This window comes from Aptenodytes forsteri, unplaced genomic scaffold (genome assembly GCF_000699145.1).
Source record: "Aptenodytes forsteri isolate BGI_AS27 unplaced genomic scaffold, ASM69914v1 Scaffold46, whole genome shotgun sequence".
Taxonomy (NCBI): Eukaryota; Metazoa; Chordata; class Aves; order Sphenisciformes; family Spheniscidae; genus Aptenodytes; species Aptenodytes forsteri.
The window spans coordinates 3,684,667-3,704,672 of NW_008794774.1; the positions used below are offsets into that span (position 1 = coordinate 3,684,667).

At 39.3% G+C, this 20,006-nt stretch overlaps 1 protein-coding gene across 1 annotated transcript; it reads left to right on the forward strand.

Moving 5' to 3' along the window:
* Positions 1-7,240: 7,240 nt before the first annotated feature.
* On the forward strand, positions 7,241-17,450 carry TYRP1 (tyrosinase related protein 1). Its single transcript, XM_009274272.1, has 7 exons — positions 7,241-7,623; positions 10,369-10,691; positions 12,031-12,235; positions 13,182-13,349; positions 14,998-15,177; positions 16,522-16,668; positions 17,240-17,450. The coding sequence occupies exons 1-7, from the start codon at positions 7,242-7,244 to the stop codon at positions 17,443-17,445; spliced, it is 1,611 nt and encodes a 536-aa protein (XP_009272547.1). The 5' UTR covers position 7,241; the 3' UTR covers positions 17,446-17,450.
* Positions 17,451-20,006: the final 2,556 nt, after the last annotated feature.

A 20,006-nucleotide genomic window follows, 5' to 3' on the forward strand; every position in this document is an offset into this window, starting at 1 on the left:
AAAAGAGGAATATAGAAGAAGCACTGCCTAGGCATGCCAGGATGGTGTTAGGAAAACTAAAGCTCAGCAAAGCTGAAACCTTGCAAGTGACATCAGGGGCAAGAGGAAGAGCTTCGACTCTCAAACAGTAAAAGGCTGAACAAGGAAAATGTGTTCATGTGCTGGTGGGTAACAAGCAGGTTATCACAGGGCCTATCCTGGAACTTGTACTGTTTGACATTTCTACCAGTGACCCAGAGGAGGGGACAGAGGGCAAGTATATAAAATTTACAGCTGACACCAAGGAGCAGGCAGTAACCATACTTGAGTGCCAGGCTGCAGTCCAGTGGGACCTGGACAGGGGGAGGAAGGGGCTGACAGGACCCCATGAAATTCAGCAAGGATGAGGCCAACCCCTGCCCTGGGAAGGCAGAGCCTTGCAAGGGTGCAGGCTGGGGCCAGCAGGGCCAGGGAGCAGCTCTGGACAGCCCCTTGAGGGGGTTGACCTTGAGGACAGCCCAGCAGCGGAACTGCTTTGAGCAGGAGGTTGGACTAATGAGTCCAGGTCCCTTCCAGCCCAAGCAATCCTCTCATTCTGTGATTTTGCTCCCTTGGATCTTGGCACCTAAGGTTTAGACAGCTACTCTGCTTCATTTGTAATTCTTCTTAAAAACATTCCAGTTCAAATCACTGGTAATATTAAATTCAACAGTTGGGGGGGGGAAGTGAAATTTTATGTAGTGAAACATCTTCTTAGCTACCTATAATATCTCTGTATAAATGGGTGTCACTAGTACAACAGCTAACAGGATATTAGAAGAGCAAGAAAAACCAGGTAAGAGTTTGTAAGAAATACAGATGAGGAAAAGACCTGATGAATAGACAATTTAATCAGAAAAGGACAACAGAAGTAGAGATGAAGGCCTGATTTTAATCATGTTTGGTACTGTGCTTTATAAACCATTAACAAAATTGGCTGAGGTTGTGGGTGATACAGAACCAGTGCACTGAGTGCATGTGGCTAGCTGAGTGCTGCACCCACATGTGATACTACACTGGCATTGACCTGAGGTGAGTTATAGCCCATTCAGAACTGGAACTAGGTCTGCAGGATTGAGTGGGGACACCAAAGAGTGGCCAGAAAGGCCTAGGAGTGCCATAAATTGAAAGAAGAAAGACATTATTAAGGAACCCTGTAGGGACAAGCAGTAAGAAACAACCCAAGGCCCCAAGATAGGTGCTTGCAACACAGAGAAAAAATTCTAGAGCATAAAAACAGAGGTGTCAAAATAGAAAAATGAAGGGTGGTATACTAGAAAGAATGAAAGAGAAAGAGCAGAACTAGAAGACGACTGGAAAAACAATATTTTTACAGTGAGTAGGCTGGCATTAAGATAGAAAGAAAAAAAAGAAGTGGCTCTGATCCAAAAAAACTTAATCATAGGATCCAGTACCACCACTGTATGCTGACAGCTTCTTCCTAATGATGTGGATGCATGTGACAAGGAAGTCCTTCATTTTGGGCTAGTACACACTCATCAATGGACAGTAACCAACATGAAGTGTGGGAAAACTTGGCTTGTACTGTGAGCAGCCAGACTTCATTTTTCCACCTTGGTTCACACACATCAAGAGATATTTCTTAAAAAATATCAAATGAAAAAGTGGAAGCTGAGGGGGAAAAAAAAAAAAGGAAATAAACTTTAAAATATTTGAGCTGTCAAAATCAGGACTTTGACATTTACTCAAAAATGTATTCGAGTCATTTGAAAATGTGCTGTTAGTGCTGTTACCACCTATCTGTGCCATCAATCTCTGTGTGCTTATCAAAAAGCCCTGCTCTTTTGGAATCTCAAAAGTTGGGTTGTTTATTAATATATTTTTTCATTGTTTCTAAAACAGTTTTGTCATTAAACTTGTTATTTTTTAAGATGTGAGATATTGTCAATTGGTTCCAAAGTTTGCCTAGTTCATTTCACATAAAATTCTAGATTTCTTTAGCTTACTGAAGTAAAATCAAATGATCTTACAGTTAAAACTGTAAAATCTATTCAAATGTGTTCATTTCTGAAATGTCTTTCCTTTCTTCCCCAAACTGAAATTTATGTAATTCTTTGCTTTTTCAGAAAAATGTTTTTCAAAGAAACATCTTACCAGAAATCATATTAAAATTAATGATCCAAGTGGTTGTAGCCATGCTACCTCCTATAAAAGATACTGCTGGGCCATGCTCCCCTATAAAAGATACTGCTGGGCTCACTGTGAAACTTGTACCATAATCAAGACATTTAATATAAACTATGGTTTAAAATATGATACTTTTCCTGCAGACATAAACATCTGTTTGGGGATTGTTAAAGCACAAATCATTAAATTCACAATTTTAACCAATTTGTTTTGCGTGACCGCACATACTCTTTATCTTTTTCAGTTATCTCACCATGCAACATTACACAGTGATGACATATACAAATAGGTAAGCATTGCTACTGAAGGATGCCCAAGCACAGCTCAAGAGCAAGCACAGTGCAGAGTCCCACATTCTCCCCCGGGGTAGCACAGAGCAGCCGCCAGGCTTAGAGCACAGTGATACCCTTTCCAATGATGGAGACACATGGCTGGAAGGTGAAGGTGTCAGGGAGGAGCAAGGGCTGGCTGCTCCCCACGGGAAGGGAGCCAGGAGCCGAGGGTAAATGCCAGCCAGCCTGGGCACAGACACAGCTGCTGAGCAGCTGCAACACAGCTCACACAGAAGCAGCAGGGACAGCCTCTGCTAAAAAGCAGCTCCCCAGGGAAGGAGGGAAGCCCAAGATTCTGGCTTCTCATCAGTGATGGAGCTGACTTTCAACTTGTTCTACTGAGCACCTTAACGCATGCCGCTGAGCCCCTTAACTCATCCCATTGAGACCCCCATGATGGGGTATGTAGCCAGGGTGCTGACAGAACATGGGAACCTACTCAGATTTTTCAGAAACATTTCAGAGGTTCTGCCAGCTTTACTGGAGGAGCTGGTTTTCCATTTTTGCGTTCTAATTTCCTAAGGAGAAGCTCTGCAACTTCAATTGAACTTTTTTCTTTTTTGGAGGGAAGAGGAGAAGGAATGATTAAAATTACCTTGTTTCTTTAACTTTGAATGTGAAAGCCTCATTTAGTCAGAAAAAAAGAAAAATGTAATTTCATATTTTCCAGTATATACATCCCAGTTTATGACACATCTCAAGAAATACTGACATTTTCAAGCTGAGGTAAAGGTCTTGCAGTACTATATGATCCAGCAGCAAATTCTAGCATACCTGCTACTCAGGTAACTGCTTTCCATGAAAAATGCAAGTTTACTTTTAAAAATGATTGATAGAAGTATCTTTCTTCTAGTACTCTTCTCCTGACAACTTGCCTGCACTTTCAAAAAACCTTATTTTATTTATGTGTATCTGTAGAGCAGAGCAAAGTGAGCCATCTGTGTTAACAATAATGACAATCTCTCTGTAAAACACTGAACTGTATATCATGTTCAGTGAATAGAAATGTCAGTTTCATATATAACTATCTGAAATAGTATTTCCCGTTCAAATGAAAAGATGACAATGGCTTCTCATGCTCATTTTAATATTTTTAGAATTTAATTAATTAAAAATCACTTTCCTTTAATTTTATTGTGTAATACATATAGTTTCATTCTGGAAAATTATATTTTCACATCTAGACACAGATAAGGATTAAGTGTGCTCTGGTAACTCGCTTTTCACAAAGAAAGATCCCATGCAGCATTTGGATTCATATGTGAACCCAAATTTTCTGAACATTTGTGTTTGTACTGAGGGGTTTAGATATAGGAAACAGAAGGTCAGTTCTGACTTATCTTCAAAGCCCCCACTTACCATATAAGTTATATGTAGTTCTGCTTTTTTCATAAAAGCAGCATTATTTTCTTCTACTGGAAAGGAAACAGAAATTCAAAACAATTCAAAGCTGGCTCTGTAAACCGAGGAGCTGGCTTATTTTGTGAAAAGATTGACTAATGATGGTACTGACAAGGAAAAATAAAAAGAAAAAAATCAACAACACTAAAAACTAACAAAAAGAAGCTAAGGCATTTAAGATCCAGCCAAGATCCACAGGTGATGTAAATCACGGATCAGTTTACACCAGTTGAAGGTGAGGTTATTGGTTTCCAAACCCTCAGAAGGTTAAGACTGTGATGATGAAGGTTACCACAGCTGTACCTTCATTTCAGATGCTCATTTGCCCACTGCCAAATTCATCCCCCGACCACTCCAATATTCAGTTCACAAACACTTGCAGTGTGGTGTCATCATACCAGAGGTGGTACACAAATAACAGTAATAACATTAAACTACTTCCCATGCAACTTAGGTGAAGTTGACAAAATCTAATTTTTCTAGGAGTCTATGTGTCTTGAGATTGGGGAATAAAAATCCTAGTTTAAAGAATTTGTAAATCTTGAGAACTCAGTAAATACCATAGGGTAGCTCCCACAGATCTGGTTGACTGGTTGATTCATTGACTGTATAGCTAACAGCATGAGGTAAGACAGAACCAGCATATCAGCTTTCATCACCACTCAAGCACAAATTAGACTGGATATATTTTCATAACATCATCCAGTAGGTTAGGCTATAGGCCACAGCTAAACCTCATGTGGCTGCGTAGAGACCTGTTCTCAGCATCAAGAACTAATGTTTACACAAGGAAAATTGTGTAAACTATATGTGAATGTCTAGCATATTAACTAACTCTCTTTGCAGGGCTTTTAGTCCACACAGGCAATTAGTGAGCTAGGGATCCACACACTGACTTTTTTCCTCATTACCTTGCTTATGTAGACAAGGACTTTCTGAACAGAGCCACAGAAACACAGATGTTGTGCATTTGGATAACCTCCAAGGTCAAATCTTTCCAGGCACAGTAGGGGAGCAGGAGGCTCTAAGGGCAAGAGTATGAAAATAGACTATAAAAGGGATTGCACACTGCCGAACTGTTCAGCAAGATTTCCAGCAGGAAATCCAAGAGAACATCTGGGGACAAAGAAGGGAAATGATCCTCAGCTGTGCAGCTCTAGTAGTCTGCTGAACAAAATTCATAGGTGCTGGCTATGCAGAAGACTTACTTACAAAAGGTTTACATCATGTCCACCATTATAAGGGGAAGTTTTATGATGCCAGGCAACCCCAGTCAGTATCTCTGTTTGGTCTTCTTTACTCGAGCTTTGTCTAAGGAGCAGGATTTACCCCTTCTAAGCATATTATGAATTTGCTGTATTTGCTAAATATTCATCGCTAAACCCTGTATCCTTCTTCTTTGATCTGGGAGTTCTTTTCAGATAAAATCTCAAGAGTTTTTTTACTAGCTCTGGTTTACCTTCTGATGTGATAACAGTGAATTTGTGTCACATGTCCCAGTACATGTTCAATGAGAAAAAGTTTAAGCTTGGAAAGAAACAGGGTAGAGAATAAGCTAGTAAAGAAGAGAAAATAGGTTCAGGTGGAGAATAAAATGAAAGCCAGAAAAGGAAAGAGTTTACTTTAAGGATTATCAAATACTTCTCTCTGAAAATGGAGAATGAATTAAAGATATGGAGAAGTGTATTAAATGCCTTGGTCCTACACCGAAGCAAGCTATAGCATGTTTGGTTATACAAGCCACAGATGGTAAGGTTCACTGCTGTGGTCCATGGCAGGTTGGCAAAAATAAATGCACAAAAAAACTATTTCTGTGGCCTGTCAGAATTGGGTACACTCTCACATTTTAACTTGCATATAGAGAAGCAGAAGAAGGAGTAGGTAATCCGTTTTCTGCTCAATGTCAGTTACACTGTAGTTGAACCTTTTCCCAGAAAACTTGTTAATGTGTTGTCTTGGTGCCAGAGAAGATGTTTCTTGACAAAATATCCTCACCCCACTGAAAGCCATCCTTATTGATAGATAAGAAAGAGAGTAAGAGCTCAAATAAGGCCAGTTTTGTTCAGCAAAAATTATCCTTGCAAAGAACAGAGGAGCATTTTGTTCATTTCAGAGACTGTTTTTCTCTACTTCTTTGTTTCATTACCCTTCATTGCACCTGCTCAGAATTTAGCATTTCAGGATACACTAATATCATTGCCTTTTTATTTGATTCTCAAAATAAATAGTTAAACTCAAAGCTGTAAGTTCAAGATTGGAGTGTTTCATTTTCTAAATTATGTATCTTTGTCACTCACTTTGGCCTGATCTTGAAAATGCCATTTGAAGAATTTTACTTTTTTTAAAAAAATGTCTATTAAATGTGAATTTCCCCAGTGTTCTTTGTCTGTTTTCAAGCGAGCCTTTCTTTGCAAGTAATTAAAAAAAAAAAAAAACCACTTCACAGTTGTTCTGTTTTGAATTCAAGGATTTGTCTCTGACCTTTGCTAAAACTTGTGAAATCACAAGGAGATAAGCATGAAAGAAATCATGTGCTGTTCAAGTACTTAAAGTCCAGGGAAATGCACTGAAGTAGAAAGGGGATTAATAGAAGAAGGAGGGTGAGGCCAAGCCATACTGTGTGGGTAGAAGAAGGATTAGTAAGCAGACTGTACCAGGAGAGAAAATAGCAGTGCTTATTTCAGGTTAGACACAGTCGTAGGACGTGCAGAAATAGAACAGGATCTCAGTAGAGAAGATATACCAGAAAGAGAGAACAAATACAATGCATGAAGCATTGTAGCTTCACCTTCTGGTGGAGTTGCCATTAGAGAACAGCAAAGGAACACAGAGGGGAAATGCTGACTAGAGAACAAGATACACTAGTTAAATGCAGAAAAGAAAGGCATGAACGGGGTGCAGGACTGGTGTGGAAAAAAGGGTTCAAAATACTAGTGCCTTTGGTTTTAGCATTTTGTGGTAGTGAAGTATATCTGGCTGGCAGATGTACAATGTGAATGAATGTTTGGGAAGCACTTAGAATTCAATGAGCAAATATAGCTCTAGGTAGTTACTATCTTTTGTGCAGACAATGGGAGAAGAGAAGAACATTAGTGTCTGTAGTCAGAGTTGTTCACTTTTCCAGTTAGAGTATTGAAAGTACAGGGTTCGAAGGCAGTTTCTGGGGTGGAAGGAGTAGCCTGGAGGTTTGTATCACTCGTTTTTATTCTCTTCTCTCTCTCCCCCCCTCTTTTTTTCTCTCTCTCTGTAGAGGGAGCTGGGTGCCCCAGCGCAGGAGAGGAGAAGTCAGCGTGTGTGGACCGTTGGCTCTCGGAAGGAGCTGGCTCTGCTGGATCTGCCGTCATGCAGCTCCCCGTGCTGCTGCTCCTTTCCCTGCCACCACTTCTTAGCATGCTTGGCCAAGCTGGAGCTCAGTTCCCTCGCCAGTGCGCTACCGTTGAGTCCCTGAGGAGCGGCATGTGTTGCCCAGACTATTTCCCTGTGTTTGGGCCAGGTACTGACCGGTGTGGTGTGTCTACAGGGAGGGGCCGGTGCATACAGGTGACTGTCGATTCGCGACCCCACGGCCCACAGTACATCCATGATGGGCGGGATGACCGTGAGCAATGGCCCATACGCTTCTTCAACCAAACCTGCCGGTGCAACGCTAACTTCTCTGGTTATAACTGTGGGTCGTGTCGCCCTGGCTGGAATGGACCTACCTGCAGCCAACAAATCAATATAGGTAAGAGCATCAGAAATATGACATGAAAACTGCCTGTTGGCAGTGCTTGCTTCTAAATGTACGTAGCATATTTCTTTTATTTAAAATACAAAATGCCCCTTATATTTATTTAGCAAATGTACTTTGCCATAGGGGTTATTAAGGCAGCTGCTAGCTGAGTTGTTCAGCTTGTGTACCAAGCACCTACCTTTACTACCCAATAAAAGGAAGAAGCAAAACCTGTAGTCAGTGCAGGATTAGGACCAAAGTCCATTGAAGAATAGAACACCTAAGTTGAAAAAATTATATTCTTTGGAATTATTTAAGAGTAAAATAATGTATATAGACATGTATGTGTGTTTGTGAGCATGTCTGGGAATAATACGTATCTAGGTAGCGTGTTTAATACCTTGTGACTACTTTAAGTGTGACAGCAGCTTTTTTGATTCAAAATCCCTTAATACATTTCTAAACTATGCACCTAGCCTTGTAAATTTTTACTTACCTAGTTGCTGTCAATGTCTTTAAAAGCCTTAACTTATGACTATGAGCTGTTCAGATGAATCAGCACAGGGACTGGTGGGCCTTTCTGAGAGTTCTCCAGTTTCAGTTTAGTCCAGAATATCAGTAAACAGATGTCTAAAATTTTTTGAAACAGTTATGAAATCCTTGTGAAACTGGAAAAATGTTGAATATTATAGGTAAATTGAAAAAGACAGGCAGGCTTTGGGACAGATCCTTGTTCTCAAGTCAAAACCATCTGAATGAACCAGATTTCAGTCTTCATTAGTGAAAGTTTAAAGGTGTTATTGAAATCCTGTAAAATCCATAATGCCCCAAATGAGTGATGGGTTCTGTTGGCATGAGAAACAACAGGTCACTAGCACAAACATGCAGTGCCTTTTGCAGAAACGGAAATCAGCACTGACATTATTTTCATCAGATAGGAAATGCTCCATGAACATGACTGCATGTTCCAGCAAGGGTTAACAAAGGACCACTTACCAATTCAAAATCTTAAGAATAAGATTCCTTAAAACAACTTATTGAGGACTGTGGGAAAGACCTTAGGATTTTATTCATCCTTTGAGCTCCAGGAAGCAAACTAGAAAGCAGAAAGTATGACTCATGAATTGGATCTGCTAAGCCAGGTTGCACCCTCTGATGCTCTGGCCTGTTCTCATTAACAACGATGATAACTCTGAAAAATAATGAAGAAATAAATGTTAACACACACAAACTTAGCAAAATAAATCTGGAGATAGGCAAAAAGCAGCTTTAGCTGATTTTCTAGGGTATACAAGAGCATTTTTTACTTTTCTTGCTTATTAAATCCTTTACTAGTCAGTAAAATGCTAAGCAAATCAGATTTATCATGCATGACAACATGAGTTTAAATAGGGGAAATTAGCTTCTTATTATGCTTTAAGTTTCCACATGGAGGTCACCTCTTTTGTCCATCCATAGAGCTGGCCCCAGCTGCTCAGACTTTAGAAATAATTGTTTAATTACTGTTGGCATATCCATATAAAATAGCTGTAAAATGCAGTTTGGTGCCTTCATATCTTCTAAATACATGCCTAACTTTAATAATAGTCTCAATTTTTTATTGTTGTTCAGGCATATAATTTGAAAAATGAAAAGGTTAAGATGTCTATGTAAATCAAAATTAGATAGATATTTTTAGTGCACTACTTAAAATGAACAACAAAAAACCTTTCAGTGACCAGGGCTAGCAAACCAGTTCAGTTCTGCAAAACAGAAAAGCATGTTTCAGGATACAGAGTCCTTGGATGAAATTCATGCTTCATAAGAGTATTTCTATAAACTTCAATGAAGCTAAAATATCCCCACTGAATCAACTTTATATAGTGAAATGTAATTCACTTTTATTCTACATATTGATTCATGCTGAAGACCTGTTGCTTCTCATATCAACATAGTCTATCACTCATTTGGACAATTATGGATTTTACGGTATTTTTTATAATGAAAAGGAGTGCATGTTGAAGAATATCTGTGAGGACTTCTACCTGTGTCTTAGTCTAAACTTAGCCTGAAATCTTCTCAGTCCAGGTAAAAGAGTGCTGGATGGACTGAGGTGATGTGGACTCTGTTCCTCTTGCTGATATACTGGTATTTCAACAAGTCAATTTTCTTCCTTGTTTCACTGTCTATATGTGGACAATGATATTTTTAACTGGTTTTGAGATATACTGCTAAAAAGGACTAATATATGGCTGTTGTTAATAATAGCAGGTAATGACATGAAAGAGAGATGTTGTACTGTGTGAAATTCACAATTCACAATTCACTGGTGAATCTGCCATTTTTCCTACAAAGGTTCAAGCATAAACAATGTAATTCTTCACCAAATTGTCAAGTGGTAGAGCTTCTGATTATTGTAAATTGCTATACAGTATTCTTTTCTTGTAAAGTATTACCACAGGAAACCTTAAGTATATTGGATGAAGTTCTGAAAGGTTTGTGTGACAAAGAACTATCTTTGTCATTTCTCTGACAAGGTGGAAGGATAGTCTGTAACAGTACTTCTAAAAGCACTAAAATTGCAAGGTTTTGGGCTTTATTTTTATTTGGCTCAACCTTTATGCTCAGTAGTCTCTGAATTGCCCCGATAAAAAATGGGTAAATGCTTGAAGAAAAAGCATTTTATTAGGAATTATTAGGAGCAAAATAAATTAGTCTTGTGGGATCAGACTTGAGTGTCTACTCTTTTAGTAACTCGCTCCTTCTGTATCCTCACAGTCAGGAGGAATCTTTTGGATCTGAGTGCAGAAGAAAGGAGGCGTTTTGTGAATGCTTTACACCAAGCCAAGATGACAATCCATCCTGACATTGTTATTGCCACACGAAGACGTGAGGAAATATTTGGACCAGACGGCAACACACCACAATTCGAGAATATCTCCATTTATAACTACTTTGTGTGGTCTCATTATTATTCTGTCAGGAAGACTTTCCTTGGTGCAGGGCAGCAGAGCTTTGGAGGAATTGATTTCTCTCATGAGGGACCAGCTTTTGTCACATGGCATAGGTACCATCTACTGCAGCTTGAAAGAGACATGCAGGTAATGTTCATGTTAATGTTAAGCCATGTGTTCATGCTATGTTTTGTACAGATAAAGAACTTCTCCCAATATTACAATAGGCAAAAATTATAGCAGCTCTTTCTACACATTGAAATAATTCTGCTTCAATTTCAGTAACTCATTAGGTATTCTATTAATACAGTGCATTTAGGTTTTAGACTGTCATTTTTATAGAGATGATAAAAAGAATGTTTCAATCAGAGTAATGGAAAACATAAAAGTTACATTAAAATCCCCTTTAAAAATAGATACAAAATCTAGATATATCCATAGAAGGCATTTTACTGGACCAACAAAAGTTATTGCCAGTGTTATTTTTAATATCAAGACCCTGATCCTTGACTAAGTTAGACTAATCAAAGCAGCATAAATCCTACAGAAAAGTATTACAGAGATGGCTTGGGGATTCAGAATCACATTTTATTTGTATAATTAGTGTAAGTGGTTAGAGAAATTAGTATTTTGTTATACTCTGTTCCATAAATCAGTGATTCTCTTCTTTCCCTTTCCTTCTATGGACCTATCCATAAAAGGAATATATTATTTTATAGACCATCATCCTTCTTAAAGAAGAGAGAATTAAGTTTTCAAGGTCAAGATTAAATAGTCTTTGAAATCATTTCAAGTGTTTCCACTAGTTTCAATGGTTCTGTGTCAGGCTAAGGCACAAACTCCCTTCAAAAACTCACATTTGACATCAGTGGCATTTCATTATGTGGAAGCCCTGAGCAGTTCCAGCTCTTGGTGATTTATTATATATTCCTATGTATGTTAGTAAACTTGATCATTAGTTAAGCCAATTTGGCTGGCCAACACATCCTGGTATACAAATATTGGAAGGCAGGACACACTCCAGAACTGTTCAACTCCAACCCATACTAGAACCAAACAATGATAATTTCAAGAGCCGGTATCCCTTTTCCTTACTTTTCCATGTGCTCAGTCATTCCACAGTTGGCTTAGTGTGCTACAAATGCTGCTGTTGTTGACAGGCCATTAAAAATATCTGGAAAAATGGGGTATCAGTATTAAGTGATGTTTCTTACTACTCACGATATGGTTTCATGGAAGAGGTACTCTCTTATTAATGAGGGAGATCCATGACTCGATTCAATAGTCCAACTAAGGCATCAGTGTGAAAAACTACCGAAAGCTTTTACATAGATTTCATAGATTTTCCATAGATTTCTTCTCCTCCATGAGACAGGACTCTGACTCTTACTATGATGTATTTAACTGTTTTTTAACATCATTCTAGCAGTAAATATTATAGCTGTCTGGGGCACACATGTATTAACACCATATTTATGTGGTTTAGAACATGCTGCAGGATCCCACTTTTGGACTGCCCTACTGGAACTTTGCAACAGGACAAAACACCTGTGATATCTGCTCGGATGACTTGATGGGAGCTAGAAGCAATTTTGATGTCTCTCTTATCAGCCAAAACTCAATCTTCTCTCAGTGGCGAGTGCTATGTGAAAATATAGAAGACTATGAAACTTTGGGAACCATCTGTAACAGTAAGTATGACTGCTGGCAGATATTTGGAGAGAAAATCCTTTTAATAATAAATAAATATAATACTTTACAATGGCTTTTCCCAGCCAAAAAATCTTAAAGTATTTTTTGAATATTCTTAATCCAAGTTTCATCAGTTTTCTGAGATAATATATATTTATCATCTGTCTTGCACTGAGGCACCAAGCAGTTCAAAATTTGTTCAGGAGCTTATAGCAGAGGAAGAGCTAAATGCTTTGACTTCCCTTCTTATGCAGTATCTATTCATCAGTGTGCCATAAATAATTAAATCTGGCATTGTCATTTCTTAACTGAAGCTTAAGTTTTCTTCTGACTACTCCACTTATCACCTTCATGGCATTCTGCTACTAAAAGCAGAACATCTAACAAATCCCTGTGTTAACTACGTGGAACATGTTTTGAAGGTGAAGAATATTGAATCCTAACACATCTACCTCAGCTACAAGAGCTAAAAAATCCCAGCAAGATTCTTGCATATTCATTACCTTCAAGCCACCACTCAGCATCTTCATGGAAATGGGGCGGGGGGGGAATACAGGGAAAAACCACAATATTGGGTTAGTCACCTGCATAATCAACTATAGTCCTTTCCCCAGCTACTCTATCAGGACATCCTCAAAACTTTTGTCCTGGGTCTCATCAAGAAATCACATTGAAAAACTATAGAAAATTTTCCCAAAGCACTTACAGAACCATAAGTTACCGTAAGAGGCTTTTAGATGCTTTTTTAAATGCTGGTGCAAAGGATGCAGCACACAGGACCCCATGAAGATTCAAATTCTTTGCCTGACATAAGAAACTGACCCATTCATTCAGTTTAAGTGTAATTTCCGAGGGATTTTTTCCCCCATGTTTCAGTCAGAAGGATGCATTCTGTGGCCTACTGTTTTGCACTGGTATTGTTTCCTCTCTTCTCTCCAACCCCAGGCACTGAGGGTGGTCCCATTCGAAGAAATCCTGCTGGAAATGTTGCACGGCCTATGGTACAGCGTCTCCCAGAGCCAGAGGATGTTGCTCAGTGTTTGGAAGTTGGTGTATTTGACACTCCTCCTTTCTATTCCAATTCAACAGACAGTTTCCGTAACACAGTAGAAGGTAAACATGACAAATAAAAGGACCTGGAACAACTCCAAATAAGTCAAGGGAACAGACTTACCATTTTTGCTGTTGGAAGTATGAGTTTAGAGACAGTCTACTGGACACTAAGAACACATTGTTCTTAGCATTAAGTATTAGCTTAGTATTAAGTGGAAACAAGCTCTGGGTAAATTACTTTATAGCTTATGTCAGTTCTTTAAATGTGTAAAAGCCTCAGAAGTCTGTCACTGGTGTACTAAGTAGAAACTAGCTGAGATCAGGCCCTTGCAACCTAGTAATAGGTTGCCGTTGCTGAAAACAGACAGCCCTTGCCTGCGGATTGATGCAGCTGCACCCTTAAATGAGGCCAAAAAGTGCTCATAGCAGTTACCCTTGTATCTGAATTGAAACAAACAAAAGAAAGCAAAAGAAATTGTAAGCCCTGGTAGTACTTAATGAAATGGTATTGAAGTAGTAATTGAGATCTGGGTACAGGATTTACTGCTAAACACGTTAGTTCTTCTCTCTGGGCCATATAACTCTGTTCTTCTCTAAGCTCTTCTCTGGGACTCTGTTCTTCTCTAAGCTCTACATATTTAAAATGAAATATGAAATCTGTTAGTTAGCCATATAACTCTGTTCTTCTCTAAGCTCTACATATTTAAAATGAAATTTTCAGTCACTGGCATCTGAACACACACACCTCAACACAGAAACCAGCCTAAAGATTTGATCCATGCTGTTCAGCCAGTATACTGCCAGCTGCTCTGCACTTTAATAATCCAGAGTTTTTAACAGGAAAGACTAGGATTCATGAGAAAAGATTACCAAGTGACAGTTCAGATCCCTACCAGACCTCCCGCAGATCCTCTGGCTCTTTTGAAGAGGCATAATTCCTACGATGGGGAGGTTCTGCTCCATTTTCTTTCTCTTGGAGAATAAAACCAAGAATCTGCACCAACCATTTAAGTATATGAAAGTTTTGGATGCTTACCACATTTGACAAATGGGCTATCAATATCTAGGTATCTAAACATGGCTTTAGCCAATTAACTGTACTGACCCCTCTCTGGAAAGTTTGGCCAGAGCTTGAAAACAGAAGTTTTCATGATGCTTCAGATCCTGACATCTGACATGAGGGTTACGAGATGTTGGGCACTAACAGAGTTACATAGGGTATCTTCACTGAAAAAACAGATCATGTGAAGCTTTCTGAGATGTGTTCACAGTAAGCATGGAAATGATGTGTGGAAACATAACAGCTGGCTCATTAGGATAGATGGTAACATACACACTCTTAAGTCAGCAGTTAGAAAACACATGCAACTATTTCAGTTATGCTGAAAGATATGTAGGTCCCAAACACATACCTTTATTTTCATGCTATGATGTGGTTTATTTTGGCCATTTTTGCATTACATCCCAACAGCCTTGCACTCCACATTCTCAGCATTCTTTTGTAAAGGCTATTTTAGTCTGAAAATTATGCATGCTAGGGACATTTCTCAAATGCCAGTAGGTAGAGGATTAGCTACTCATTTATGTTAAGCAAGGCAACACAACAACATGACAGCCTTTCAGAGAAAAAAGTATCCAGCTGGGACTGCAGCTTCCAAACAAAATCTTTACTGGGATTTTTTGTGTTCTTCTTTGTTTGTATATTCAGGGTACAGTGATCCTTCAGGGAAATATGACCCAGCAGTTCGAAGTCTTCACAACTTGGCTCATCTATTTTTGAATGGGACAGGAGGGCAAACTCATTTATCACCAAATGATCCCATTTTTGTCCTCCTGCACACATTTACAGATGCTGTTTTTGATGAGTGGCTGAGAAGGTATTCTGCAGGTAAGATGTGCTCATGGACAGAGGCGGGATGGGTGGTTATCAGTCTTTGCAGTCACAGGAGCTCAGCTGTTTCTTGTGGGACAGCAAGATGCCCCTAAGCTTAGGAGAGGACTGGAATTTTAACAGTATAGTTAACAAAGACAGTAATAACAAGCAAGCTCCCTTCCTTACCCCACTGACATCCATTTTCAAATCACTGCCTGTGAAGGGACTTGGCCAGAGATACCAGGCACAATTCAAGAAAACAAAATGTGCAAATACATTGTCTCCATAAAGCAAAGACAGTGTAACCATGGAAGGTCCAAATACTTCATGGACACTCTGTCACTGTGTGGAGTAAATATCTATATTTCTTCTTGTCAAACAGGATCAGATGCCATGCACACCCTCACAATTAATTTTGACCACCTTTGTGATTTACTACCAGCATTCCATAACCATTTCCATATCCGTTCAAAGGATGGTCACTGTTGCTGCCCTTGCTTCTTTAACTCTGAAAAGAAAAGAGAAAAGGAATAAGGGAGGAAGTGAGGGAGAGGGAGGAAGGAAGGAACTGCAAGGAAGGAAGAAAAAAAGAAATAAAGAAGAACGGGATTGGCATCAGTGAACTGGGGGGAGAATTCTGTGTAGCCCTAATGTCTGTGCATTAGTCTGCACAAAGCAGCAACTGTATTCCTCTTAAGATAATCCAGCCCCTTCTTCCTTCTTCTACAGAAGACAGATGCTGTTGCACAACTGAGACTTATTTGTGCAGCTTCCACAACCTGCCTCATGTATTTTTCCCACATCAACTATCAGAGAGCAATTGTATCCCCTTGTGCTATGACATGACCTGTCACAAGCTTTTGCATGATCTTACCAAGATGGACTTTTTTTTTTTTTTGATTCAGCTGACTTTCTCCTGATTTACCATAACATTGCAAAAAAATTCCACTGGAGTTCATATCAGCTGCCTCCTGAAATGCATGAGAGAGCTCTTTATCACTGTTACAATCAGACAAAGCCAGATTGTAGCAAAAATGTTTTCCAAGTCCTCCATACATACATATTTCTCCTTTTCCATGCAAGAAGAAATGAAAAGCCCAAATAGGCTGAAAGTTTTATAATTTACCAGTGGTTTCCGTTAAAAAACAGAGATATGATTAGTGGTCTTGCTTTTGGACATAGCAGAGCTCTCCATTCTGGATCTGTCACACTGGAAAACCAATCCTTCTAGATTAATTTATGTTAGGAACAAACAAATTGAGGTACTCAAAACCCTGAGTCACTGTTGGAAAAAAAAAAGAATTAGTGTAAATTATTTTGATTTTATTTACAGAAATGTGATTTGACTTTCAAATTTAGATATCTCAACATATCCACTGGAGAATGCCCCTATTGGACATAACCGACAGTACAATATGGTGCCTTTCTGGCCTCCAGTTACCAATAATGAAATGTTTGTTACTGCACCAGAAAACCTGGGATACAGCTATGAAGTCGAGTGGCCAGGTAAACTGTCTAACCTAGATGCTACCTCTTTTTTTTCTCATCGTGTCTTTCGCCCTTTAAGTTTATGCATCATATAACAAAGTTGGTTCAAATTTCACAAACAATATTTGATGCCTTTGTAAAGGTCTATTTCTTTTTTTTCTTGCCTGGCTTTCCAAATCAGTTGTGTTTGGGATTTAGTACAGCTAAATAGCTACTGATTATAGATTGTTCCTGCATGAAGCTCCCACTATCCACTTCAATTTTTGGAGAAGTTCTCATTTGGATCTAAACTTTGCAGAAGGTCCTTATTCCTATACCATATGCCTTCATTAAATCACTACAGAGAGTGCAAATGCCTCACAAACCAGATAGCAGAATAAAGGTCCAGGACTGTTTTTAGAACGTAACAAGAGAGACTGAAATTTTCTCACATTTTGGAACAAATATTATCAACCAAAATTGAAACTAGTTCTACTTCACTACTCATTGAATAATTACAGATACTGAGCTTTAGTCTGTCCCTCTGATGTTTATCCATACACTTGACATTTACTTTTAATAACTTTCCCTTTTGCTTTCCTTCCTGTAGGTCGGGCTCTCCATGTCACAGAGATGATAACTATCGCAATAGTGATTGCACTTGTTCTTGTTGCAATTATCTTTGCTGCTGCTGCATGTATCGTACGTGTCAAGAAAAATAAGGATGAGTTGCATCAGCCTCTTCTTACTGACCAGTATCAGCACTACTCAGAAGATTATGATGGCGTACCAACACCAAGCCAGTCTGTTGTTTGAAGAGACAACACTTTTTGCATCTGACTGAAACTGATTATTTTGCTGTATTTTATAAATGGTCGTTATCCATCTGCTTTAAAATAAAGAGCATAAACTGTCAGCTGTCTTGATATGTTTGCTTCAGGCTTCACCTCCTCTTTCATCACACCTAGGCATCAATAAGTCACCTTTGCAATGCTAATTCTGTGTTGATTTTAATAGAATTCCACTAACTCTTCAGGGCTCACCTGCAAGCATTTTTCATGCATATTTCTGTAAAATCTGGTAAAATTTCATTAACTTGCCAATGTCATCTGACTTCACCTAGCCTTTTTACCCAGAATTCTTTTAAGAGGTACTTTTGTGAAAAGATCGAGTCTAGAATGGGACAGAAGCAGAATCCAAAATACAAGTAGACACCTTGGTTAAGCGAGTGGAAATGTGTTTCAAAAGAGCCTGCGCACCAGCAGGGAGCTACAGGGGAATTCTGAGGTGAACAGTGTGTTTGAAATCCAACTTTATTCACAGAACATAGTTTTGATCTTATTGCTACTTTTAGGTGCATCTGTGAAAAGACATTCACCACCAAGAAGCCACTCCAGCATTTGGACACTTCAGCTGTATGTTCAAACACAGCTGCCTGAAGGGGACCTCTATTTGAAAGGACAGCTGGCAGCAGCCTTCATTTTATTTTTATTTTTATTTTTCACTCTCTCGTTCCCTTTCTCTCTCCCACTATCCTCATGGCAGGGCATTCTCCCCAGCAATGAGAGACCTTGCTTCAATTCTCTCCTGTTGGAATTTAAACCCGCATCTCTTCTACTTTGAGAGAAGGCCCTAGGCATCAGGCTGTATGAGACTTGGAAATATCCACATGCAACTTCTGTTGAATTTATTCAACGTGAGCCAGTAGGAGAGCAACAAACTGACACCTGCCTTTACAGCCTGAGGAAGGACTTGAGGAATCTGGCTTCAAGCCTCACCTCCTCTCTCTCATCATAACTGGGTACCAATAAATCAGATCTGATTGTCTTCCTATGATGGCTTATTGAATCTAAATTAGCAGTCATTAGCTGACACACAGAGGTGTTCCTGGATTCAGACTACTGAATCCCACATCATGTACTCAACCCTCTAATTGTCAGACTATAAAGTCATGCTGTCTCTTGTCACTCTTTCTGTCTGACCCCAGCTCCAACAGAAATGGCAAGTAATTTGGACTGAGCTCCTTCAGTCTGAGGCAGCTCTCCTGTTATTAGGCAAAAGCAAGGGTCATTTATCTCCTCCTTCCAGCCATGCCTTCTACATGCTCTGTTAACCTCAGTGGTTTCAGTGAGTACCAGGTGTGCTCAAAGCACATTTACTCAGTTGCAAGGAGATATGTAATTTATACATTGAGAATGATGTAAATAGGAAGATAAGTACTCTTGGCTAGGTGAGTGGAAGATGGGTTATCATCTTAACCCATCTTACCAAGCATGGGGCATGGACAACAAAAATTTATACACATAGCTGATATTTAAGAAGAAAACTTTCACCTGTGACACCCACGGCTCAAAAGTAAATTAGACAAAGGTCTTCTGGTTTGCGTTCTTGGTTTTACTTACAGTCTAGCCAATCAGTATTTCAGGTACACAAGCAGCAACCATTCTTGCTTGTATTGAGTAGCAACTTAACAAGTCATCCTATTTAGTGATTTCAATGGATTAAAGCAGGGTGATCCAATGTACTTCGGATTGGGGTCAAGAGACCTGGATTTTATTCTTAGCTTTATTACTGACCTGCTGAATGTTCTTAGCTAGCATATTTTTACCTCTGTGACTCATTTAACTCATTTATAAAATTAAGATAATAGAGCTTCCTTTGTAAAATGTTTTTACTTCAGTGGATAAAAAGAAGCATACAGAAGCTTGACAGCAGAAGGAAAATGGCATGGCAAAATCAGATCTTGTGAAGAGGAGGTTAGCCATTAAAACCATTCACTCCTTAAAGCAAAAGCATACACTCATGTTTTGAGCAGCCCATAAGTCTTGTGGGTCAGAGAATGAGGACACCTGCCTGCTAGTTACAGCTGCCACACAAAAATGAAGGAAGCAAGGTAGATTTTTATAACAGACTTGAAAAGAAAAGGAACAGCAAGCACAAGAATTAGAGGGGGAAGGAAAGTGGAGAACTCTGTGTGTGACCCATTCTTGATAAGACTCTCACAAGTCCTTCTTTCTTTGATCACTGTCCTGGTTTTGGCAGGGATAGAGTTAATTTCCTTCCTAGTAGCTGGTGCAGTGCTGTGTTTTGGATTTAGGAGGAGAATAATGTTGGTAACACACTGATTTTTTAGTTGTTGCTAGGTAGTGCTTACACTAGTCATGGACTTTTCAGTTTCCCATGCTCTACCGACTGAGAAGGCTGGAGGTGCACAAGAAGCTGGGAGGGGGCACAGCCAGGACAGCTGACCCAAACTGGCCAAAGGGACATTCCATACCATGTGACGTCATGCTCAGTACATAAACTGGGGAAAGCTGGCCGGGGGGGCTTCTGCTCGGGGACTGGCTGGGCATCGGCTGGCGGGTGGTGAGCAATTG

Bases quoted from the DNA above. Each gene is read 5' to 3' on its own strand.
- TYRP1 (XM_009274272.1), top strand. From the start codon at position 7,242: ATGCAGCTCCCCGTGCTGCTGCTCCTTTCCCTGCCACCACTTCTTAGC. The intron at 10,692-12,030 runs GTAATGTTCATG...TATGTGGTTTAG, and splicing joins AGCTTGAAAGAGACATGCAG to AACATGCTGCAGGATCCCAC. The intron at 15,178-16,521 runs GTAAGATGTGCT...TTTCAAATTTAG, and splicing joins GCTGAGAAGGTATTCTGCAG to ATATCTCAACATATCCACTG.